Source organism: Coregonus lavaretus (assembly GCF_964263955.1).
Source record: "Coregonus lavaretus genome assembly, chromosome: 17".
In the NCBI taxonomy this organism is placed as follows: domain Eukaryota; kingdom Metazoa; phylum Chordata; class Actinopteri; order Salmoniformes; family Salmonidae; genus Coregonus; species Coregonus lavaretus.
In genome coordinates, this window is record NC_140004.1 from 45996863 (window position 1) to 46023459 (window position 26597).

Genomic DNA, 26597 nt, shown 5'->3' on the forward strand with positions numbered 1-26597 from the left:
TTCATCATAGCGCTTGTGGTTTTTGTGACTGCACTCAAAGTTCTTAATTTAGTACTGATGGACTGTCGTTTCTCTTTGCTTATTTGAGCTGTTCTTGCCATAATATGGACTTGGTCTTTTCCCAAATAGGGCTATCTTCTGTATACCCCCCCCCCCCCCCACCTTGTCACAACACAACTGATTGGGTCAAAGAAGGAAATAAATTCCACAAATGAACTTTTAACAAGGCACACCTGTTAATTTAAATGCACTCCAGGTCACTACCTCATGAAGCTGGTTGAGAGAATGTTCATTTGTTTAACACTTTTTTGGTTACTACATGATTCCATATGTGTTATTTCATAGTTTTGATGTCTTCACTATTATTCTACAATGTAGAAAATAGTAAAAATAAAGAAAACCCCTTGAATGAGTAGGTGTGTCCAAACATTTGACTGGTAGTGTATATATAAACTCAGCAAAAAAAGGAACGTCCTCTCACTGTCAACTGTGTTTATTTTCAGCAAACTTAACATAACAAGATTCAACAACAGACATAAACTGAAAAAGTTCCACAGACATGTGACTAACAGAAATTGAATAAAGTGTCCCTGAACAAAGGAGGGGGGGGGGTCAAAATCAAAAGTCAGTCAGTATCTGGTGTGGCCATCAGCTGCATTAAGTACTGCAGTGCATCTCCTCCTCATGGACTGCACCAGATTTGCCAGTTCTTGCTGTGAGATTTTACCCCACTCTTCCACCAAGGCATCTGCCAGTTCCCAGACATTTCCGGGGGGAATGGCCCTAGACCTCACCCTCCGATCCAACAGGTCCCAGACGTGCTCAATGGGATTGAGATCCGGGCTCTTCGCTCGCCATGGCAGAACACTGACATTCCTGACTTGCAAGAAATCACGCACAGAATGAGCAGTATGACTGGGGGCATTGTCATGCTGGAGGGTCATGTCAGGATGAGCCTGCAGGAAGGGTACCACACGAGGGAGGAGGATGTCTTCCCTGTAATGCACAGCGTTGAGATTGCCTGCAATGACAACAAGCTCAGTCCGATGATGCTGTGACACACCGCCCCAGACCATGACGGACCCTCCACCTCCAAATCGATCCCGCTCCAGAGTACAGGCCGGCAGGGATGTAGCTCAGTTGGTAGAGCATGGCGTTTGCAACGCCAGGGTTGTGGGTTCGATTCCCACGGGGGGCCAGTATGAAAAAATATAATGTATGCACTCACTAACTGTAAGTCGCTCTGGATAAGAGCGTCTGCTAAATGACTAAAATGTAAAATGAAATCCATAAGGTTCATTTAGAAGTTTCTAGAAAGATTAAGTCAATTAAAAAAGGCCCTCCTGTCATTTCAGCACACTAGGCTTCTTCAGAGGGGTTAGAGATAGATATAATGTGTTAGGGTTACAGTTAGATGGTTACCTGCTGGATTAGGGTTATAGTTAGATAGATGTATGTATGGATAGATGGTTACCTGCTGGGTTAGGGTTATACACTGCTCAAAAAAATTAAGGGAACACTAAAATAACACATCCTAGATCTGAATGAATGAAATAATCTTATGAAATACTTTTTTCTTTACGTAGTTGAATGTGCTGACAACAAAATCACACAAAAATGATCAATGGAAATCAAATTGATCAACCCATGGAGGTCTGGATTTGGAGTCACCCTCAAAATTAAAGTGGAAAACCACACTACAGGCTGATCCAACTTTGATGTAATGTCCTTAAAACAAGTCAAAATGAGGCTCAGTAGTGTGTGTGGCCTCCACGTGCCTGTATGACCTCCCTACAACGCCTGGGCATGCTCCTGATGAGGTGGCGGATGGTCTCCTGAGGGATCTCCTCCCAGACCTTGACTAAAGCATCCGCCAACTCCTGGACAGTCTGTGGTGCAATGTGGCGTTGGTGGATGGAGCGAGACATGATGTTCCAGATGTGCTCAATTGGATTCAGGTCTGGGGAACGGGCGGGCCAGTCCATAGCATCAATGCCTTCCTCTTGCAGGAACTGCTGACACACTCCAGCCACATGAGGTCTAGCATTGTCTTGCATTAGGAGGAACTCAGGGCCAACCGCACCAGCATATGGTCTCACAAGGGGTCTGAGGATCTCATCTCAGTACCTAATGGCAGTCAGGCTACCTCTGGCGAGCACATGGAGGGCTGTGCGGCCCCCCAAAGAAATGCCACCCCACACCATGACTGACCCACCGCCAAACCGGTCATGCTGGAGGATGTTGCAGGCAGGAGAACGTTCTCCACGGCGTCTCCAGACTATGTCACGTCTGTCACGTGCTCAGTGTGAACCTGCTTTCATCTGTGAAGAGCACAGGGCGCCATAGGCGAATTTGCCAATCTTGGTGTTCTCTGGCAAATGCCAAACGTCCTGCACGGTGTTGGGCTGTAAGCACAACCCCCACCTGTGGACGTCGGGCCCTCATACCCTCCTCATCGAGTCTGTTTCTGACCGTTTGAGCAGACACATGCACATTTGTGGCCTGCTGGAGGTCATTTTGCAGGGCTCTGGCAGTGTTCCTCCTGCTCCTCCTTGCACAAAGGCGGAGGTTGCAGTCCTGCTGCTGGGTTGTTGCCCTCCTACGGCCTCCTCCACATCTCCTGATGTACTGGCCTGTCTCCTGGTAGCGCCTCCATGCTCTGGACACTACGCTGACAGACACAGCAAACCTTCTTGCCACAGCTCGCATTGATGTGCCATCCTGGATGAGCTGCACTACCTGAGCCACTTGTGTGGGTTGTAGACTCCGTCTTATGCTACCACTAGAGTGAAAGCACCGCCAGCATTCAAAAGTGACCAAAACATCAGCCAGGAAGCATAGGAACTGAGAAGTGGTCTGTGGTCACCACCTGCAAAACCAGTCCTTTATTGGGGGTGTCTTGCTAATTGCCTATAATTTCCACCTGTTCTCTATTCCATTTGCATAACAGCATGTGAACTTTATTGTCAATTAGTGTTGCTTCCTAAGTGGACAGTTTGATTTCACAGAAGTGTGATTGACTTGGAGTTACATTGTGTTGTTTAAGTGTTCCCTTTATTTTTTTTGAGCAGTGTAGTTAGATAGATGTATGTATGGATAGATGGTTACCTGCTGGGCATCTCTGTCTGCCTGGTTACTGTTAGATATAATTTATAATAATGCCATTTAGCAGACGCTTTTATCCAAAGCGACTTACAGTCATGCGTGCATACATTTTTACGTATGGGTGGTCCCGGGGATCGAACCCACTACCCTGGCGTTACAAGCGCTGTGCTCTACCAGCTGAGCTACAGAGGACCACATAGATGTATGTATGGATAGATGGTTACCTGCTGGGCATCTCTGTCTGCCTGTCGCACCTCCATCAATGTAGGCCAGCTACAGGTCATCAGCTGCCTTCTAAATGTTTCCCAGTAGGCCAGGAAGGTCGCATTTATAGGAGACTCTTGATATACACACACACACACACACACAGCAAGATTGGTGTAGTTCATTTTACATCCAACGTGTTTTATTGTTCTCCAAGTTGAACAGTTTACCCTGTCTTGGCCTTTTCCAAACGCCCAGAACAACATGGCATCAGTATACATGGCATTTGTTAAGGTAGCAGGGGAGGCATACAAGGTCTAATTCTCACACAGAGAAACCAACCAATGTAGAGAGGGCATACAGGATCTTTCCTCAGTTAAACCAATGGAGAGAGAGAGAGAGAGAGCATACAGGATCTTTCCTCAGTCAAACCAATGGAGAGAGAGAGAGAGAGAGCATACAGGATATTTCCTCAGTCAAACCAATGGAGAGAGAGAGAGAGCATACAGGATCTGTCCTCAGTCAAACCAATGGAGAGAGAGAGAGAGCATACAGGATCTGTCCTCAGTCAAACCAATGGAGAGAGAGAGAGAGAGCATACAGGATCTCTCCAGCCACATTGTGGTGGATCATCGTCTTTAAATCACCTTTTCTCATTTGGGCAAAAGTCTATCCTCCACTCTCCTCCGTGACCCGGAAACCGATAAGCGATGGAGTGGTCGAAGTGTCAATTTGTTAGTAGGCAAACGGAAGACGGTCCCTCCCCTCTTCGATGGGCTCCTTTTGGTGAGGAAGCACAAGTGTATCCTACCCTGAGTCCGTCGTGGAAGAGTTTTGAAATCAGCCACACCCCCTTTGAATCAGCTATTGTTTTCTCAAAAGAAGAAAAGCATGCAAACATTTAAAACTGTATTCTATTTATCCTTTTATCTATAAAATGTTTGCACAACTAGATACATTAGTTATCACTTTATACATTTATTTGGGGATTCCACCCTGTAAACGTAATTTGCCCGATGACGCGCGATTGGAGGAGTCATTTTATACAAGCGCATTTTCCTCCACTTTCCCCTCTCCTCGATTACCTTTGACCTTTTTCAAAAGGAGGCCAGAGGATGGAAGAGGGAGGATGCAGGAGTTGAGCAAATCCAATTGAGAAAAGGCCTATCAGTCCAGCAAAACAACAAGGAAACTGTCAGGAGAGAGAATAGAAATCAGGTTAGTTTTCATGTGATTGTCCTATGGCCTTCCCATGTTGCATGTCTATGACCTCTTTATGTAGCGCATATGTAGTATTATATCCACAGAAACTGCATACAGTTTGCATATGAAATTCAAAAGGGTCCACAGTTCAGTTGGCACAAAGCAAGGTCACATGACCCCATAAGTGATGTCATCCTGGGTAGGGGGAGGAGCTAAATAAATTAAAACCATCAATCAAGTCTGAGGAAAATAATAATTTGTGTAGAATTGAACACCCCTATAATGATAGCAGGTTAGGTAAGTACCCACGGAGACTGAACAAATAAGCTATAATTTAGGACTAAAGAGATGGGTATCATCAGAGATTAAACGTCTAACTCCCCATTTTGATAGCGGTTTAATATGGTACTTAACGGAAAGTAGTTAAGGGTGAAAAACCTCAACATGCCAGCGTTTGTTGTGGTAAACCAGCCAAGCACGTTTTATTATTAATAACCATTAACAGAGAGCAGCTCAGCTCCTGGGGAGAGTCTGTCTGCCTCTCCCTGTATGCCTGTGCTGCCCTCGTTTATGATCATTATCAAACGGCTACCTGCCCGTCCTACCTTGGGCTGTTAGGGTCAAAAACACACAGCTTTATGCCGAGTTGATTATTGGCTTTCTTTCATATAGATTTATTTATATAGATTTTTATATATATATATAGTTCAGACACTCGCTCTCTCACGTTCACACGTCTTGCTCCCGACTTCAGGTACACAACGGGGGGTGGGTCGAGGGAGGGAGGGGTGACAGAAGTGAGATGACATCACCCAGCCAAATAAAGAAAAACAAAAATAATAACAACCAAAGCTGAAAAGAGCTGTGACCGGTCGGTAACGGCAGTCGGTGGTTTTAAACGTTGCAGCTGGCGGTGACGTCGTCAAAGAGACGGGGGCTGCTGCTCCTTCTGTTCTCGGAGGTTGAGGTTCTCCAACGCCACGTCCAAGGTCATGACCTCCGCGCAGCCCATGTCTCCGAAGGTGACGAAATCACTGAATGCGTCCGGGCCTCGGGTCACGGCGTCGTGGTAGTCATGGAGATCGTCGTCTTCGCTGTGTTCGGGATTGGCCAGCAGGGTGGAGAGGAGGAGCTCGGTGACGAAGAGGGAGCGGTCCGCCCATTGGCCCTCATTCAGCTGACGCTCCGCCTCCGACAACCTCGGCTCACTCAGTCTGGAGGCGGGAGAGAAAGGGGGAGGCGGGAGAGAAAGGGGGAGGCGGGAGAGAAAGGGGGAGGCGGGAGAGAAGGGGGGAGTGGGGAGAGAAAGGGGGAGGCGGGAGAGAAGGGGGGAGTGGGGAGAGAAAGGGGGAGTGGGGAGAGAAAGGGGGAGTGGGGAGAGAAAGGGGGAGTGGGGGGAGAAAGGGGGAGTGGGGAGAGAAAGGGGGAGTGGGGAGAGAAAGGGGGAGGCGGGAGAGAAAGGGGGAGTGGGGGGAGAGAAAGGGGGAGTGGGGAGAGAAGGGGGGAGTGGGGAGAGAAGGGAGAGGCGGGAGAGAAGGGGGGAGAGGCGGGAGAGAAGGGGGGGAGGCGGGAGAGAAGGGGGGAGTGGGGGGAGAGAAGGGGGGGAGGCGGGAGAGAAGGGGGGAGTGGGGGGAGAGAAGGGGGGAGTGGGGGGAGAGAAAGGGGGAGGCGGGAGAGAAAGGGGGAGGCGGGAGAGAAAGGGGGAGGCGGGAGAGAAGGGGGGAGGCGGGAGAGAAGGGGGGAGAGAAGGGGGGAGTGGGGGGAGAGAAGGGGGGAGTGGGGGGAGAGAAAGGGGGAGTGGGGGGAGAGAAAGGGGGAGTGGGGAGAGAGAAAGGGGGGAGTGGGGAGAGAGAAAGGGGGGAGTGGGGAGAGAGAGGTGGGGGGAGAGAGAAGGGGAGAGGTGGGGGGAGAGAGAAGGGGAGAGGTGGGGGGAGAGAGAAGGGGAGAGGTGGGGGGAGAGAGAAGGGGGGAGTGGGGGGAGAGAGAAGGGGGGAGTGGGGGGAGAGAGAGATGGCGCTCCATTACAAACACAATCCATTCCCTGCATGTAGCAGACAGCCTCAGAACAAGTCTCTTGTTCAAGAGATAATTCTCTAAATTAGAATAACCACTAAAAATGAAAAAGGTTAAATGAAGTGTAGCAGACAGTAGCTAACCTGTTGAGGAGGAACTGGGAGTTGCTGTTCTGTGTGTGTGTGTTGGACTCGTGCTGCCCTGGGTTGGGACTGGGGTTACAAGAGTTGGAACTGGGGTTGGCGTTGTGATGCCCTGGGCTGGGGTTGGCGTTCAGCCCTGCGTTGGTGGAGGCGCGGCTGCCGCGTTGCGTGGCGCTCCGGGCCGACTCCAGCTGCTGTCTGGCAGCCTGGGTCTGCTGTCGTTCCAACTGGAGCTGCATCTAGTGGAGGAGGAGAAAGAGAAGTAGGAGTTAAGGGGGTTCAGGAGCAGTAGGAGTTAAGGGGGTTCAGGAGCAGTAGGAGTTAAGGGGGTTCAGGAGCAGTAGGAGTTAAGGGGGTTCAGGAGCAGTAGGAGTTAAGGGGGTTCAGGAGCAGTAGGAGTTAAGGGGGTTCAGGAGCCGTAGGAGTTAAGGGGGTTCAGGAGCCGTAGGAGTTAAGGGGGTTCAGGAGCAGTAGAACTTAAGGGGGTTCAGGAGCAGTAGGAGTTAAGGGGGTTCAGGAGCAGTAGGAGTTAAGGGGGTTCAGGAGCCGTAGGAGTTAAGGGGGTTCAGGAGCCGTAGGAGTTAAGGGGGTTCAGGAGCAGTAGGAGTTAAGGGGGTTCAGGAGCAGTAGGAGTTAAGGGGGTTCAGGAGCCGTGCGAGTTAAGGGGGTTCAGGAGTAGTAGAAGATTAGGGGGTTCAGGAGCAGTAGGAGAGTAAGGGTTTCAGTGCTTTGCTTTAAGGGCATAATAGATTCTAGGATACTGACACCAGCAAAAGGAGCGAGCTGGGATTCAAACCTGCGACCCTCTGGTTGCTGGCTTGCCTCTCTAACCTCTGACCTCTGACCTACCTGGAGCTGCTGTAGCTGGGAGGCTGAAGGACCTGAATTCAGCTGGCCGCCCGCTGACCTACGCACCCCCGACAACTGGGAGAGAAGCTCTGAGAGGGGGGAGAGAGAGGGAGGGAGGGGGGAGAGAGAGGGAGGGAGGGGGGAGAGAGAGGGAGGGAGGGGGGAGAGAGAGGGAGGGAGGGGGAGAGAGAGGGAGGGAGGGGGGAGAGGGAGGGAGGGAGGGGGGAGAGAGAGATTGAGGGAGGGTGGAAGGAGAGGGGGTGGGGGGGGTCACAGAAAATTCATTAATTCAACCCTAACCTGACAGGTCTTGGAAAGAGTGAGTGTGAGATGATTTTGACTCCTGTTTAGAAACACCATATCAAATCCATGTTTAATCGTCACGTACACAGTAGATATAAATGGTGCAGTGAAATGCTTACTTTCAAGCTCCCTCAACAGTGCAGTACAAATACGAATAATCAAAAGTCTAATAAAAAATAAGTAGCAGGAGAAAGCTTTAAAATAAGTAACGTATACACACTGCCTTCAGATAGGTATTCACACCCCTTGACTTTTTCCACATTTTGATGTGTTAAAGTGGGATTAACTGTAACTAGGCCACTCGGGAACATTCAATGTTGTCTTGGTAACCAACTCGTGTATACTTGGCCTTGTGTTTTAAGCATGTCCTGCTGAAGAGTGAATTTGCCTCCCAGTGTCTGGTGGAAAGCAGACTGAACCAAGTTTTCCTCTAGGATTTTGCCTGTGCTTAGCTCTATTGAGACCTACAGTGCATGTGTCATAATACCCATAAAACCTAGCGGTCAAACAGGGAAATGGTTCCAAATTGTTTTTTCCCCACCATTCATTTTTCCCCATAGGGGATTTTAGAAACACTTAAAATAAGGGCTGTGTTTCGTGTAGGCTTACCCTGGAGTGACGATTTGATAACCGTAAATCTCTGCCGGACAAGGTGACTTCCCAATATATTCGCCTTTGGTACTCCATTCCGTTTATTTTTATCCTTGCTGATGACAAGCATACCCATAACATGATGCAGCCACCACCATGCTTGAAAATATGAAGTGGTACTCAGTGCCATGTTGGATTTGTCCCAAACAAAACACTTTGTATTCAGGACAAAAAGTTCATTTCTTTACCACATATTTTGCAGTTTTACTTTAGTGCCTTATTGCAAAAAGGATGCATGTTTTGGAATATTTTTTATTCTGTACAGGCTTCCTTCTTTTCACTCTAATTTAGGTTAGTACTGTGGAGTAACTACAATGTTGTTGATCCATCCTCAGTTCTCTCCGTATCACTGCCATTAACCTCCGTTTTAAAAGTCACCATTGGCCTCATGGTGAAACCCCCGAGCGGTTTCCTTCCTCTCCGGCAACTAAGTTAGGAAGGACGCCTGTACAGTGGCTTGTGAAAGTATTCACCCCCCTTGGCATTTTTACTATTTTGTTGCCTTACAACCTGGAATTCGATTTTTTTGGCGGTTTGTATAATTTACATTTTAGTCATTTAGCAGACGCTCTTATCCAGAGTGACTTACAGTTAGTGATTGCATTTGATTTACACAACATGCCTACCACTTTGAAGATACAAAATATTTTTCATTGTGAAACAAACAAGAAATAAGCGTTCAGAAACTTGAGCGTGCATAACTATTCACCCCCCCAAAATCAATACTTTGTAGAGCCATCTTTTGCAGCAATTACAGCTGCAAGTCTCTTGGGGTATGTCTCTATAAGCTTGGCACATCTAACCACTGGGATTTTTGCACTTTCTTCAAGGCAAAACTGCTCCAGCTCCTTCAAGTTGGATGGGTTCCGCTGGTGTACAGCAATCTTTAAGTCATACCACAGATTCTCAATTGGATTGAGGTCTGGGCTTTCACTAGGCCATTCCAAGACATTTCCCAGATGGCTTTTGGCGAACACCAAACGTGTTTGCTTATTTTTTTCTTTAAGCAATGGCTTTTCTGGCCACTCTTCCGTAAAGCCCAACTCTGTGGAGTGTACGGCTTAAACTGGTCCTATGGACAGATCCTCCAATCTCCGCTGTGGAGCTTTGTAGCTCCTTCAGGGTTATCTTTGGTCTCTTTGTTGCCTCTGATTAATGCCCTCCTTGCCTGGTCCGTGAGTTTTGGTGGGCGGCCCTCTCTTGGCAGGTTTGTTGTGGTCCCATATTCTTTCAATTTGTTTTATAATGGATTTTTAAAATGGTGCTCCGTGGGATGTTCAAAGTTCCTGATATTTTTTTATAACCCAACCCTGATCAGTACTTCTCCACAACTTTGTCCCTGACCTGTTTGGAGAGCTCCTTGGTCTTCATGGTGCCGCTTGCTTAGTGGTGTTGCAGACTCTGGGGCCTTTCAGAACAGGTGTATATACACAGTTGTGATTTTCTCGTTAACACATGTGAGAGTGTTGACGAGGACAAGGCTGGAGATCACTCTGTCATGCTGATTGAGTTAGAATAACACACTGGAAGCTTTAAAAGGAGGGTGGTGCTTGAAATCATTGTTCTTCCTCTGTTAACCATGGTTACCTGCAAGGAAACACGTGCCGTCATCTTTGCTTTGCACAAAAAGGGCTTCACAGGCAAGGATATTGCTGCTAGTAAGACTGCACCTAAAATCAACCATTTTTCGGATCATCAAGAACTTCAAGGAGAGAGATTCAATTGTTGTGAAGAAGGCGTCAGGGCGCCCAAGGAAGTCCAGCAAGCGCCAGGACCGTCTCCTAAAGTTGATTCAGCTGCGGGATCGGGGCACCACCAGTGCAGAGCTTGCTCCGGAATGGCAGCAGGCAGGTGTGAGTGCATCTGCACGCACAGTGAGGCGCAGACTTTTGGAGGATGGCTTGGTGTCAAGAAGGGCAGCAAAGAAGCCACTTCTCTCCAGGAAAAACATCAGGGACAGACTGATATTCTGCAAAGGGTACAGGGATTGGACTGCTGAGGACTGGGGTAAAGTCATTTTCTCTGATGAATCCCCATTCCGATTGTTTGGGGCATCCGGAAAAACACCTTGTCCAGAGAAGACAAGGTGAGCGCTACCATCAGTCCTGTGTCATGCCAACAAGTAAAGCGTCTTGAGACCATTCATGTGTGGGGTTGCTTCTCAGCCAAGGGAGTGGGTTCACTCACAATTTTGCCTAAGAACACAGCCATGAATAAAGAATGGTACCAACACATCCTCCAAGAGCAACTTCTCCCAACCATCCAAGAACAGTTTGGTGACGACCAATGCCTTTTCCAGCATGATGGAGCACCTTGCCATAAGGCAAAAGTGATAGGGGAACAACAAAACATCGACATTTTGGGTCCATGGCCAGGAAACTCCCCAGACCGTAATCCCATTGAGAACTTGTGGTCGATCCTCAAGAGGCGGGTGGACAAACAAAACCCCACAAATTCTGACAAACTCCAAGCATTGATAATGCAAGAATGGGCTGCCATCAGTCAGGATGTGGCCCAGAAGTTAATTGACAGCATGCCAGGGCGGATTGCAGAAGTCTTGAAAAAGAAGGGTCAACAACACTGCAAATATTGACTCTTTGCATAAACTTAATGTAATTGTCAATAAAAGCTTTTGACACTTATGGAATGCTTGTAATTATACTTCAGTATACCATAGTAACATTGACAAAAAGGAGTATTTCTGTCTGTAATAAAGCTCTTTTGTGGGGATAAACTCACTCTGATTGGCTGGGGCTGGCTGGCCAGTGGGTGGACCTGGATCCCAAGTGGGTGGGCCTATACCCACCCAGGCCCACCCATGGCTGCGCCCCTGCCGAGTCATGTGAAATCCATCGATTAAGCCAAATGGATGTATTTCAATAGACTGATTTCCTTCTATGAAGTGTAACTCAGTAAAATCTTTCAAACTGTTGCATGTTGCGTTTATATTTTTGTTCAGTATATTTAAGCTTGCCATAACAAAAAGGGGTTGAATACTTAGTCTCAAATAAAGCTGAAATGTCTTTTAAATCAATTTGTAAACATGTCTAAAAACATAATTCTACTGACATTATGGGGTATTGTGTGTAGATCCGTAGCTAGGTTTCCATTCACTCTACTGATGGTTCTGTCACAAAACCTGTTGTTATATAGTGAAGATTATAATAATATGCCATTTAGCAGACGCTTTTATCCAAAGCGACTTACAGTCATGCGTGCATACATTTTTACGTATGGGTGGTCCCGGGGATCGAACCCACTACCTTGGCGTTACAAGCGCCGTGCTCTACCAGCTGAGCTACAGAGGACCACATTACACCTGTATATGTAACCGGTGTGAAATGGCCAGCTAGTTAGCGGTGCGGGTAACCGTGCTTCGAGGGTGACTGTTGTCGATTGTGTGCAGAGGGTCCCTGGTTCAAGCCCAGGTAGGGGCGAGGAGAGGGACGGAAGCAACACAGTTACATATAGCCACAGTGTGGCGACTCTATACAGTGGATGCGCCAACTCTGGTAGTGGCACGTGCGCTCTAGCCAACAGCTGGCAGATACAGTGCGAGTATAGCCTACATTACAAGATTATGGACAAAAAGAGCGAGGTTATTTTTTTGTGTGTGTCAAAACGGCAGCCAAGCATTGATCATCATGTCACCAGAATAAGACCCTTGATATTTATTGGAAAGGATCATCAAGCTCATCACCTTTGCACTTTCACCACCCTGTGAAATTCATCATAACTTATTTTTCATCTGTAGCCTAATAAAACTGCATGGCTTCCCGAGTCGTAGTGGGAGGGACCACACAACATGTCATTGTGTGACTCCCAAGTTTACTTCTATATGATGGTTATTATATCAATTTTTGCGCATAAAAAAAAAAAGTATTTCCACCTCCATTTCTCGCATAATACATTTTACAGAGAAACAGATCCCATCTTGTATTTTGTTTTGTCGACATTTGGAAAGTTTACTAACAAATTACACTGAACAGAAATATATAGTTACAGTTCATATAAGGAAATCAGTCAATTGAAATAAATTCATTAGGCCGTAATCTATGGATTTCACATGACTGGGAATAAAGATATGCATCTGTTGGTCACAGATACCAAAAAAACAAAAAAGGTGAGGTGTGGATCAGAAAACCAGTCAGTATCTGGTATGACCACCATTTGCCTCATGCAGCACAACATCTCCTTCGCATAGTTGATCAGGCTGTCAATTGTGGCCTGTGGAATGTTGTCCCACTCCTTTTCAATGACTGTGCGAAGTAGCTGGATATTGGCGGGAACTGTAACACGCTGTCGTACATGTCGATCCAAAGCATCCCGAACATGCTCAAATGGGTGATATATGTCTGGTGAGTATGCAGGCCATGGAAGAACTGGGACATTTTCAGCTTCCAGGAATTGTGTACAGATCCTTGCGACATGGGGTCGTGCATTATCATGCTGAAACATGAGGTGATGGCGGCGGATGAATGGCACGACAATGGGCCTCAGGATCCCGTCACGGTATCGCTGTGCATTCAAATTGCCATTGATAAAAATGCAATTGTGTTAGTTGTTCGTAGCTTGTGCCTGCCCATACCATAACCCCACCGCCACCATGGGGCACTCTCTTCACAACGTTGACATCAGCAAACCGCTCGCCCACACGATGCCATACACGCTGTCTGCCAGGTACAGTTGAAACTGGGATTCATCCGTGAAGAGCACACTTATCCAGCGTGCCAGTGGCCATTGAAGGTGAGCATTTGCCCACTGTTGGTTACGACGCAGATCTGCAGTCAGGTCAAGGTGAGGACGACGAGCACGCAGATGAGCTTCTCGGAGACGGTTTCTGACAGTTTGTGCAGAAATTCTTCGGTTGTGCAAACCCACAGTTTCATTAGCTGTCCGGGAGGCTGGTCTCAGACGTCCCGCAGGTGAAGAACCCGGATGTGGATGTCCTGGGCTGGCGTGGTTACACGTGGTCTGCGGTTGTGAGGCCGGTTGGACGTACTGCCAAATTATCTTTAAAAAGGTTTGAGGCGGCTTTTTCCGCATTTTGTTAGGTTACAGCCTTACTCTAAAATGTATTAATACCCCATAATGAAAAAGCAATAACAGGTTTAGAAATGTTTGCTAATTTATCAAATAGAAACTGAAATATTACATTTACATAAGTATTCAGACCCTTCACTCAGCACTTTGTTGAAGCGCCTTTGGCAGCGATTACAGCCTCAAGTCTTCTTGGGTATGACGCTACAAGCTTGGCACACCTGTATTTGGGGAGATTCTCCCGTTCTTCTCTGCAGATCCTCCCAAGCTTTGTCAGGTTGGATGGGGAGCGTTGCCGCACAGCTATTTTCAGGTCTCTCCAGAGATGTTAGATCGGGTTCAAGTCCGGGCTTTTCATCAAGGATCTCTCTGTACTTTGCTCCGTTCATCTTTGCCTCGATCCTGACTGGTCTCCCAGTCCCTGCCACTGAAAAACATCCCCACAGAATGATGCTGCCAGCATGATGCTGCCACCACCATGCTTCACTGTAGGTATGGTGCCAGGTTTCCTCCAGACGTGACACTTGTCATTTAGGCCAAAGAGTTCAATCTTGGTTTCATCAGACCAGAGAATCTTGCTTCTCATGGTCTGAGTCCTTTAGGTGCCTTTTGGCAAACTCCAAGCGGGCTGTTATGTGCCTTTTACTGAGGAGTGGCTTCCGTCTGGTCACTCTACTCATCAAGGCCTGATTGGTGGAGTGCTGCAGAGATGGTTGTCTTTCTGGAAGGTTCTCCCATCTCCACAGAGGAACTTTAGAGCTCTGTCAGAGTGACCATCGGGTTCTTGGTCACCTCCCTGACCAAGACCCTTCTACCCAGTTTGGCCGGGCGGCCAGGTCTAGGAAGAGTCTTGGTGGTTTCAAACATCTTCCATTTAAGAATGATGGAGGCCACTGTGTTCGTGTGGATCTTCAATGCTGCAGAAATGTTTGGTACCCTTCCCCAGATCTATGCCTCGACACAATCCTGTCATCTCGGAGCTCTACGGACAATTCCTTCGACCTCATAGCTTGGTTTTTGCGCTGACATGCACTGTCAACTGTGGGACCTTATATAGACAGGTGTGTGCCTTTCCAAAGCATGTCCAATCAATTGAATTTACCACAAGTGGACTCCAAGTTGTAGAAACATCAAGGATGATCAATGGAAACAGGATGCACCTGAGCTCAAATTTCAAGTCTCATAGCAAAGGGTCTGAATATTTTTTTTAATAAAATTTGCAAAAATGTCTAAAAACCTGTTTTTCATGGTTTTTTTTGATTAAGGGGTATTGTGTGTAGATTGATGAGGAAAAACATTTACTTAATCCATTTTAGAATAAGGCTGTAACGTAACAAAAATGTGGGAAAAGTGAAGGGGTCTGAATACTTTCCGAAGGCACTGTATACCACACCTGTCAAGTGGACGGATTATCTTGGCAAAGGAGAAATGCTCACTAACAGGGATAACAAACACATTTGTTGAGAAATAAGCTTTTTGTGCATACGGAACATTTCTGGGATCTTTTATTTCAGCTCATGAAACATGGGACCAACACTTTACATGTTGCGTTTACATTTTTTGTTCAGTGTAGCAGTTTACATCCTGTCGTATCATCTTTTATCCGACATGTACTTTACGCTATTTAAATTCAGGCTGGAACACAACAAAAAATGTGGAAACAGTCAAGGGGTGTGAATACTTTCTGAACGCACTGTCATCAAGCAGCACTTTTATGTACATTTACATTACATTTTAGTCATTTAGCAGACGCTCTTATCCAGAGCGACTTACAGGAGCAATTAGGGTTAAGTGCCTTGCTCAAGGGCACATCGACAGATTTTTCACCTAGTCGGCTCGGGGATTAGAACCAGCGACCTTTCGGTTACTGGCACAACGCTCTTACCCACTAAGCTACCTATGTACACAATAGAATGTACGTTGTACAGTATAAATAAATAAATAGGGATTTAATACTTTGGTCTGTCCGTGTGGCCGTCTGTCTGAACCCGCTCCGTCTGTCCGTGTGGCCGTCTGTCTGAACCCGCTCCGTCTGTCCGTGTGGCCGGTGCCAGTCATTAAAAACACATCAGGCACCGAAACCAAATCAGGATAACTTCAAGCAATGTGTCATTGCAACACAAAACACTGTCTTTACTGTCTAGCCTGGTCTATAAAGGGCGTGTTGCACAGTGCATGTTCTCTTTGGACAAATCTGCTGTGTGTGTGTGTGTGTGTGATGTAGTTCGAGCTCTGTGAGGTGGTCTGTGTGTGTGTGTGTGAGATGTAGTTCGAGCTCTGTGAGGTGGTCTGTGTGTGTGTGTGTGTGTGTGTGTGTGTCTCTCTGATGTAGTTCGAGCTCTGTGAGGTGGTCTGTGTGTGTGTGTGTGTGTGTGTGTGTGATGTAGTTCGAGCTCTGTGAGGTGGTCTGTGTGTGTGTGTCTCTCTGATGTAGTTCGAGCTCTGTGAGGTGGTCTGTGTGTGTGTGTGTGTGTGTGTGTGTGATGTAGTTTGAGCTCTGTGAGGTGGTCTGTGAGGTGGTCTCTGTGTGTGTGTGTGTCTGTGTGTCTGTGTGTCTGTGTGTGTCCTACCTGCTATAGGATCCATGGCTTCCCTGTTGTAGCTGGAGCTCTGGGTAGAGGTCTGTGTGGTAGAGCCCCCTCCGGAGGTTGAGGAGGTGAAGTGCATGTTGGAGCGCCGGGCCCTCGGCCCCCCCAGACCCCGACCCGGGTGGAACATCCGACGCACGTGCCGCACCCCGCTCGACTCATCGTGGAGCAACACCGTCAAGGAACATCATGGACACGTCATGAAATACACACACACACTCTCTCTGCCCCGATCTAAAAACACACACTCACAAGAGGCTAAAACTGCAACACTCACAGACATAATGAGCCACAGACAGACAGAGACAGACAGACAGACAGACACAGACAGTTTGTTGCAGTACCCAGTGCTGTTCAGCGGATGGCCCTGTGGTTCCATGCAGCATGGCCAGGGAGCTTTACACTGACCTGAAGGGGTTTTCCACGTTAGACATGTTACATAGTGGAACTGCTGTGGAATGCCCCTTACAATTAGAGCATTGTATTGTATTTCTAAGAGCAGAGCAGAGTTGTAGTCTGTCTGTGAAGGATATAAAGTATCTGGTTTAGGGTTTAGACTGCAGAGCAGACAATAGTAGACCAAATCAATCACATTTATTTTACATAGCCCCTTTTTACATCAGCAGTTGTCCCAAGAGTGCTTTCCATTTCGCCGGTCTAGACCCCAAAGAGCGAGCAAAGCAGAAGCGAAAGGACGGTGAAAATAGTAAAAAACTCCCTAGAACAAAGAAACCAAGAGGAACCAGGTTTAGAGGGGGTAAAGGATATCAAGTCTCTGGGGGCTCTGTGTTCAAGTGTGAGATGAGCAGCGAAGTCGTCGGTCACGTGATTAGGGTCCCCGCCGGGCAGCGACGCACATATGGGACAGATCTGCAGAGGAGAGGGAAAGAGCATGCTCCACATCAAATGCATTTGAACACACTAACCACAGTCTTTTTTTGGGTGCTGTTCATTTTACTGAGCATGTCCTGAATGTTGCTTTGGGGACATTTTGCACATCCCTCCTGCCTGCCTGGAAAATAATCTAGAGGAAGCACTGATGTCTCTTTTCCACTGCAGGGATTTACGCCACAGGGTTTTCCACTGTAGAAATCTACACCACAGGGTTTTCCACTGTAGAAATCTACACCACAGGGCTTTCCACTGTAGAAATCTACACCACAGGGTTTTCCACTGTAGAAATCTACACCACAGGGTTTTCCACTGTAGAAATCTACACCACAGGGTTTTCCACTGTAGGGATTTACGCCACAGGGTTTTCCACTGTAGAAATCTACACCACAGGGTTTTCCACTGTAGAAATCTACACCACAGGGCTTTCCACTGTAGAAATCTACACCACAGGGCTTTCCACTGTAGAAATCTACACCACAGGGTTTTCCACTGTAGAAATCTACACCACAGGGTTTTCCACTGCAGGGATTTACGCCACAGGGTTTTCCACTGTAGAAATCTACACCACAGGGTTTTCCACTGTAGAAATCTACACCACAGGGTTTTCCACTGTAGAAATCTACACCACAGGGTTTTCCACTGTAGAAATCTACACCACAGGGTTTTCCACTGTAGAAATCTACACCACAGGGTTTTCCACTGTAGAAATCTACACCACAGGGTTTTCCACTGCAGGGATTTACGCCACAGGGTTTTCCACTGCAGTGATTTACACCACAGGGTTTTCCACTGTAGAAATCTACACCACAGGGTTTTCCACTGTAGAAATCTACACCACAGGGTTTTCCACTGCAGGGATTTACACCACAGGGTTTTCCACTGTAGAAATCTACACCACAGGGTTTTCCACTGTAGAAATCTACACCACAGGGTTTTCCACTGTAGAAATCTACACCACAGGGTTTTCCACAGCAGGCATTCACACCAGGGTTTTCCACAGCAGATATTCACACCAGGGTTTTCCACAGCAGGGATGTACCCTGGTGCTTGGCTAATGACTCAGACTTGTGTGTTTCTATGCCTGTCCACTCACCACCTCTGAGGAGGTCTCTGTGTGCTCCGCAGCAACGTGCTCCTGGAGGGACGTCTCTGTATAGCCCATCCTGCCACAGTAGGGACAGGTGAAGGCCTGGGGCTGCTCCACCGAGAAGGCCTCTCCTCCATAATATAGGTCTATAATGACACAGACAGGAGAGGAGAGAGGGGTTAGACAGCAAGGACAAGTGAACGCAGGGGCCTCCCTTCCATAATACAGGTCTGGAAGGACAGAGGACTGAATCAGTGCAGGCAGAATCAACGCGCTGACGTAATTCAAATCAGTTCTCAGGGTGTTTAAAAGTGGTGTTTGTCTTTTACGTCTGCCGTGTGGTTATGGTGGGGGGGGGCGTGTGGTTGTAATAGCTTTGTACTTAGTGAAGTAGACCCTGGTTAGTATGCACTGCATGGTGTGAGGTGTGTGTAGTTGTGATGCGTATGTAGTGTGTATACAGTACATTTACATTAGTCATTTAGCAGACGCTCTTATCCAGAGTGAGTGCATACATTCTTTTTTTATTTTTCATACTGGCCCCCCGTGGGAATAGAACCCACAACCCTGGCGTTGCAAACGCCATGCTCTACCAACTGGGCTACATCCCTGCCGGCCATTCCCTCCCCTACCCTGGCCAATTGTGCGCCGCCCCATGGGTCTCCCGGTCGCGGCCGGCTACGACAGAGCCTGGATTCGAACCAGGATCTCTAGTGGCACAGCTAGCACTGCGATGCAGTGCCTTAGGCCACTGCGCCACTCGGGAGATCCAGTGAAAAGTTTGGACAAGGGTTTTTCTTTATTTTTACTATTTTCTACATTGTAGAATAATAGTGAAGACATCAAAACTATGAAATAACACACATGGAATCATGTAGCAACCAAAAAAAGTGTTAAACAAATCAAAATATATTTTATATTTGAGATTCTTCAAAGGAGCCACCCTTTGCCTTGAAGACAGCTTTGAACAGTCTTGGCATTCTCTCAACCAGCTTCATGAGGAATACTTTTCCAACAGTCTTGAAGGAGTTCCCACATATGCTGAGCACTTCATGGCCGCTTTTCCTTCACTCTGCGGTCCAACTCATCCCAAACCATCTCAATTGAGTTGAGGTCGGGTGATTGTGGAGGCCAGGTCATCTGATGCAGCACTCCATCACTCTCCTTGGTGAAATAGCCCTTACACAGCCTGGAGGTGTGTTGAAAAACAAATCATAGTCCCACTAAGCGCAAACCAGATGGGATGGCGTATCGCTCCAGAATGTTGTGGTAGCCATGCTGGTTAAGTGTGCCTTGAATTCTAAATAAATCACAGTGTGACCAGCAAAGCACCCCCACACCTCCTCCATGCTTCACGGTGGGAACCACACATGCGGAGATCATCCGTTCACCTACTCTGCGTCTCACAAAGACACGGTTGTTGGACCCAAAAATCTCAAATTTGGACTCATTAGACCAGGGGTGTCAAACTCATTTTAGCTCAGGGGCCACATGGAGGAAAATCTATTCCCAAGTGGGCCGGACCGGAAAAATCATGGCATATATATATATATATATATATATATATATATATATATATATATATATATATATATAACTTAAAAAACAACAACTTCAGATTGTTTTCTTTGTTTTAATACGATCAACATACAACATAAAGCTGGAGCCTGAGGACAGTGTCCAAAATAGTACAAGCACAACATCACTATTAATCATAAAACACGTCAAGTTTATTTGAAAATTCTAAAGAAAAAGAACACAAACACACAATGCCTCAGTGATTAACAGAACTGTTTCACAGATCACAGAACTATATCAGGGTGTCATTTCTCAGGCAGAAATGTAGATAAAAATAATGAAATCCTGTTCCCCAAACAAGTGCAAGAACCACAGAGTCAAGAATAGGTTAAATATACAAATAAAATAAAATCAATTAAAAACAATAGCACATCAACATAAAAACATAAACATAAATCTGAAAGCGTTGCTCAAACTCGTAACAGTCCCATTATTTTATCTTTGAACCGCTTCATGTCTGCCACATGTTGGGTCGCGCACACATTTTTCAGACAGGGGAAGTGAGCTGCATCACCACCGGCAAGTTGCGTCTCCCACAATGACAGCTTCAACTTGAAAGAACGTATGCTGTCATAATACTGCGTGACAACTTTGTTGCGCCCTTGCAGCTGTTTGTTCAAGTTATTCAGGTGCTCTGTAACATCCACCATAAATGCAAGGTCCTGCATCCATTCTGCGGAATGAAATTCTAACACTGGTTTGCCCTTTTTATCCATGAACTGTTCAATTTCTTCTCGTAAAATCAAAGAAACGCCTCAGCACAGCACCTCGGCTTAACCATCTTACCTCAGTGTGGTATTGCAGGCCATAGATGTGGTCTTTCTCTCTGAGAAGGCTGTCAAACTGACGGTGATTCAGGCTTCTGGATCGGATGAAATTAACAGTTTGGATGACCACCTTCATGACGTTATCCATCTTTAATGACTTGCAACACAAAGCCTCCTGGTGCAAAATACAGTGAAAAGTCAAAAAATCACGTCCTCCATTTGCAGATTGCACTTTCTCTCTGAACTTTGTCACAACGCCTGCTTTTTTCCCGATCATTGAGGGCGCACCATCTGTAGCCAGGCTGACAGCGCGGGACCAGTCCACTCCGACCCTGTCCAGCGCGCCGACGAGTGCGGTAAAAATATCAGCTGCTGTCGTTGTATCTGTCATCGGCACCAACTCCACGAACTCCTCGGTGACGGTCAATGTGTCATCAACTCCGCGGATGAAAATGGCCAGTTGTGCAACATCTGTAATGTCCGTGATTTCATCAATTGCAACCGAAAACACAATAAATGACTTTACTTTTTGCTTCAACTGGCTGCCCAAATCCACTGAAAGATCGGAAATCCTGTCTGCAACTGTGTTTCTTGTCAGGCTGATATTTGCAAAAGCATGCCGCTTTTCAGGGCACACAATCTCCGCTGCCTTCATCATGCATGTTTTTACAAATTCACCCTCACTAAATGGTTTTGAAGCCACTGCGATTTCATTAGCAATGAGGTAGCTAGCTTTCACTGCAGCGTCACTGATGTCTCGGCTGTGAGTAAACACAGACTGCTGTTTCTTCAGACCCACCAACAGTTCATTCACCTTCTCTCATATCCGCTGTCCTTGAAAGTTGTCATATTTGTCGGCATGAAGACTCACATAGTGGCAACGAAGGTTATATTCTTTCAGCACTGCAACATGCTCTGAACACACCAAACATACAGCTTTCCCATTCAATTCCGTGAATAAATAGGATGACCATTTTTCTTGGAACACTCTGCACTCTGCGTCCACTTTTCTCTTTTTTGACAGAGACATATATTGGGGCAATGAGGGTGCCAAAGCACATAATGTTAAAAGTAGAAGCCGTAATAAATATCGCGGGCAAAACAAAGTAGCTCATTGGCTGCACGTGCTTGACCTACTTGACCTATAAACAGTTTGCTTGCTTAACACAATTGCTATTGCGCCATCCAGTGGACGCAATTGGAACAGCAGTTTATTTTATTGAAAAATTGCAGCGCATTTTTATACTTCACAACAAAAATATATATATATATATATTTTTTTTTTAATCATCTCGCGGGCCGGATTAAACCCGTTTGCGGGCCTGATCCGGCCCGCACGTTTGACACCCCTGCATTAGACCAAAGGACAGATTTCCACCGATCTAATGTCCATTGCTCGTGTTTCTTTGCCCAAGCAAGTCTCTTCTTCTTATTGGTGTCCTTTAGTAGAGGTTTCTTTGCAGCAATTCGACCACAAAGGCCTGATTCATGCAGTCTCCTCTGAACAGTTGATGTTGAGATATGTCTGTTACTTGAACTCTGTGAATCATTTATTTGAGCTGCAATTTCTGAGGCTGGTAACTAATGAACTTATCCTCTACAGCAGAGGTAACTCTGGGTCTTCCTTTCCTGTGGCGGTCCTCATGAGAGCCAGTTTGATAGTTTTTACGACTGCACTTGAAGAAACTTTCAAACTTTCTGTTATGTCTTAAAGTAATGATGGACTGTCGTTTCTCTTTGCTTATTTTAGCTGTTCTTGACATATGGACTTGGTATTTTACCAAATAGGGCTATCTTCTGTATACCGCCCCTACCTTGTCACAACACAACTGATTGGCTAAAACGCATTAAGGAAAGAAATTCCACAAATTAACTTTTAACAACGCACACCTGTTAATTGAAATGCATTCCAGGTGACTACCTCATGAAGCTGGTTGAGAGAATGACAGGAGTGTGCAAAGCTGTCATCAAGGCAAAGGGTGGCTATTTGAAGACCTCAAATATAACATATAATTTTGATTTGTTTAACACTTTTTTGGTTACTACATGATTCCATATCTGTTATTTCATTGTAGAATAATAGTGAAGACATAAAAACAATGTAGAAAATAGTAAAAAATAAAGAAAACCCTTGGAATGAGTAGCTGTGTCCAAACTTTTGACTGGTGCTGTACACGCAGGGGTGTGTGTGAACTTACCGAAGTCGACCCTGGTTAGTATGCACTGCATGGCGTGTTCTGTCGTGTGTCTGGTGGTGGTGGCTCCGCCCTCGTAGCACGACGCACACAGGTCGTAGTCGTAGCAAATTAAACACTTGTACCGCTGCCCCCGGAAGTTACCTTTCAAACACGCGTCGCAGCTCACACCTGGGGAAAGACAATTCACAGACAGTACAGGGTATTGGTCAAACCGCGCAAGACAAAACACACAGCAATAAAGCCTACACGTTGCAGCATTTAGCTAGCTATCATAATACACAACCAACATATTGACATAACACAACATGAACTAGCCTATTGGCTACACAGACAAACAGCAGTTTCACATTTCCAGCGTCCATGTGGGTAATTAAAAGAGACAGAACTGAATTGGCCAACATACATTGGCTTGCGAAAGTATTCACCCCCCTTGGCATTTTTCCTATTTTGTTGCCTTACAACCTGGAATTAAAATGGATTTTTAGGGGGGTTGTATCATTTGATTTACACAACATGCCTACCACTTTGAAGATGCAAAATATGTTTTTTTTGTGAAACAAACAAGACAAAGAAACTGAAAACTTGAGCGTGCATAACTATTCACCCCCCCAAAGTCAATACTTTGTAGAGCCACCTTTTGCATCAATTACAGCTGCTCAATTGGTAGAGCATGGCGCTTGTAACGCCAGGGTAGTGGGTTCGATCCCCGGGACCACCCATACGTAAAAATGTATGCACACGAGTGTAAGTCGCTTTGGATAAAAGCCTCTGCTAAATGGCATATTATTATTATTAAGTCTCTTGGGGTATGTCTCTATAACCTTGGCACATCTAGCCACTGGGATTTTTGCCCATTCTTCAAGGAAAAACTGCTCCAGCTCCTTCAAGTTGGATGGGTTCCGCTGGTGTACAGCAATCTTTAAATCATACCACAGATTCTCAATTGGATTGAGGTCTGGGCTTTGACTAGGCCATTCCAAGACATTTAAATGTTTCCCCTTAAACCACTCTAGTGTTGCTTTAGCAGTATGCTTAGGGTCATTGTCTTGCTGGAAGGTGAACCTCCGTCCCAATCTCAAATCTCTGGAAGTCTGAAACAGGTTTCCCTCAAGAATTTCCCTGTATTTAGCAGCCTTCCATCATTCCTTCAATTCTGACCAGTTTCCCAGTCCCTGCCAATGAAAAACATCCCCACAGCATGATGCTGCCACCACCATGCTTCACTGTGGGGATGGTGTTCTCGGGTTGATGAGGTGTGTTGGGTTTGCGCCAGACATAGCGTTTTCCTTGATGGCCAAAAAGCTCAATTTTAGTCTCATCTGACCAGAGTACCTTCTTCCATATGTTTGGGGAGTCTCCCACTTGCCTTTTGGCGAACACCAAACGTGTTTGCTTTTTTTTCTTCTTTAAGCAATGGCTTTTTTCTATCCACTCTTCCATAAAGCCCAGCTCTGTGGAGTGTATGGCTTAAAGTGGTCCTATGGACAGATCCTCCAATCTCCGCTGTGGAGCTTTGCAGCTCCTTCAGGGTTATCTTTGGTCTCTTTGTTGCCTCTCTGATGAATGCCCTCCTTGCCTGGTCAATGAGTTTTGGTGGGCAGCCCTCTCTTGGCAGGTTAGTTGTGGTGCCATATTCTTTCCATTTTTTAATAATGGATTTAAATGGTGCTCCGTGGGATATTTTTTTATAACCCAACCCTGATCCGTACTTCTCCAAAACTTTGTCCCTGACCTGTTTGGAGAGCTCCTTGGTCTTCATGGTGCCCCTTGTTTAGTGGTGTTGCAGACTCTGGGGCCTTTCAGAACAGGTGTATACATACTGAGATCATGTGACACTTAGATTGCACACAGGTGGACTTTATTTAACTAATTATGTGACTTCTGAAGGTAATTGGTTGCACCAGATCTTATTTAGGGGCTTCATAGCAAAGGGGGTGAATACATATGCATGCACCAGTTTTCCGTAAATTATTTTTTTCATTTCACTTCACCAATTTGGACTATTTTGTGTATGTCCATTACATGAAATCCAAATAAAAATCCATTTAAATTACAGGTTGTAATGCAATAAAATAGGAAAAACGCCAAGGGAGAAGAATACTTTTGCAAGGCACTGTAGCTACAACGCCAGTGCAGAACTGATAGCCCTCATTATTTAAGACTAGAGTAGACAGGCATGAATTTGAATAACGTGTAACTACTATACCCAGCTAGCTAGCTAGTTATGTGGACCACCAACTTTGAGGGCATGCAACTGATTGACTACAACAGTCGTGCTAAAAGTTAGCTAACGTTAACTGGCACAGCGAGCCTACACTCCCAAACAGAGCTTGTCAACATAGCTAGCTAGCTAGTTCGTTAGCTAGCTAGTTTGTATAACTAGCTGGGGTCAAAACTGATCCAGGCAGCGGAGTTGCCCAATAGTTAGCTACTTTAGAAGCCAATAAAACGATTGACTTGTATGTTGGTCGATTTTTAACATGCTAAATATCTAAAGCGCTAACTAGCTATACTGCTGAAGGCCTCAGTTACAGGGCCTCGTCCAACAAGGCTACTTTCATGACAGTGCATTCACAACCTGTGACGTTAGCTAGGAAGGTTAGCTAGCAAAGCTAGCTAGTTAGAAGGGGAAGGCAAACAGAGTAAGCTAACTGGGAAACTTTGTCAAGGTGATGTTTTGACAGACACGATAATGACTACATTTTCATTTATAATAGTTTACTAGGCTTACGGCAAACCAACTAGCTAGTTAGCTACCTAACTACAGGTTAAAAGGATAGCTAGGTAACTGGCGCTTTAGATAGCTAGCTTAGTAAGCCAACTAACGCTAGCAAACTAGGCTGGCTACCGACCGTGCGAACTAGTTAGTTAGCTAATTACCTCGGGAAAATGGGAACGGTTTTCTTGGGCAGTGTCCTAGCGCCCAACTAACGTTAGTTACCAAGCTAAGTTAAACTGTTAACTAAAGGAGCACAGGGGCTGGATAAAGTGGGAAAATGTATGCCGGCAGCCATTCTAATGCAGTTCAATACAAAATACACGAAGACCGCCATGTAGTTAGCTAGCCAGCTAGCGCAACCGCTTTGCCCCGGCCTCGTCCAGCACTTTCTGTGGGTATACTTCTTACCTTCATGACGGGACATCCTATGGACACTAACACAGCCCCCCTACGGGCTCACTCTGGCTTGAACTACGCAATTTAATATCGGCTGGAGAAAAGAAGCCGGGGCTGCCTGTCCCTGGCCTCTTCCTCATGAAGGATCCGGTCTGGCACAGGGACTTCACCGCCTGCTGCTGCGGTGTCACCGTCCAATGCGCCGGAGCAACGCCAGAGGGCACTGTTGTCCACATACTGCTCCTCTGACTGCCCCCATCAGCTCGGCTGTAGCCAGGGTCTGAGTTTTAGTGAGGTCCAGAAAGTTGAAGTTTATTTACTGCATTTCTATACCATTTAAAAACTATAAAAATGCTATTTGGAGAACAGGAAACCAAGCAAAACAATTACCCCAGCCTATAAAACATTGGTTGCTGTAGCTTCAATCACCTCAGTGGATCTACAAACACATAGTCTATTAGCTATACAATTGGCCGCTACACATTTTATTAACAACGCGTAAACAAATAAGTTTGGTTTACATCACTTTTTTTGTTTGTTGCAATTTTACAGCTAATTTCCTGCAATTCTACCCATTTTGCTCCGGAACTTTGGCAACTACTAAGTATTTTTCAAACCTCCTGCTTTGGCCTGGATGTGTCAATGTGTAGTTCATACATGCAGAATTACTGTCTTACCTGAATTCGCCACGAAATCCATAGTTTGAAAGCGACTGTTTTTCTGGAAGCCGTGCGGCGCCATTTTCCCCGCACGTGGCCAGCCCCCTAGCAAATCGAGTTCAACCAATGAGCTTCAGCCCCTCGCCATTTGATTGACAGCTGGCAATGCACACGCAGCAGAGCGAGAGAGAAAGCAACAA

At 46.2% G+C, this 26597-nt stretch overlaps 1 protein-coding gene across 2 annotated transcripts; it reads right to left on the reverse strand.

Moving 5' to 3' along the window:
• Positions 1–3484: 3484 nt before the first annotated feature.
• Positions 3485–25942, reverse strand: LOC311144307 (E3 ubiquitin-protein ligase KCMF1-like). 2 transcript variants are annotated; one of them, XM_084180340.1, is made up of 10 exons: positions 25751–25942; positions 22624–22791; positions 18087–18226; positions 16868–16969; positions 16082–16262; positions 7518–7606; positions 6669–6907; positions 5360–5726; positions 4395–4501; positions 3485–4173 (listed from the first exon to the last, which is right to left on the reverse strand). In XM_084180340.1, exons 1-8 carry the CDS (start codon positions 25764–25766, stop codon positions 5435–5437), a joined length of 1227 nt encoding a protein of 408 aa, XP_084036466.1. In that variant the 5' UTR covers positions 25767–25942; the 3' UTR covers positions 3485–4173; positions 4395–4501; positions 5360–5434. The 2 variants fall into 2 exon arrangements, with proteins under 2 accessions (XP_084036466.1, XP_084036465.1); XM_084180339.1 differs by having other exon boundaries at positions 3485–4183; positions 25751–25897.
• Positions 25943–26597: the final 655 nt, after the last annotated feature.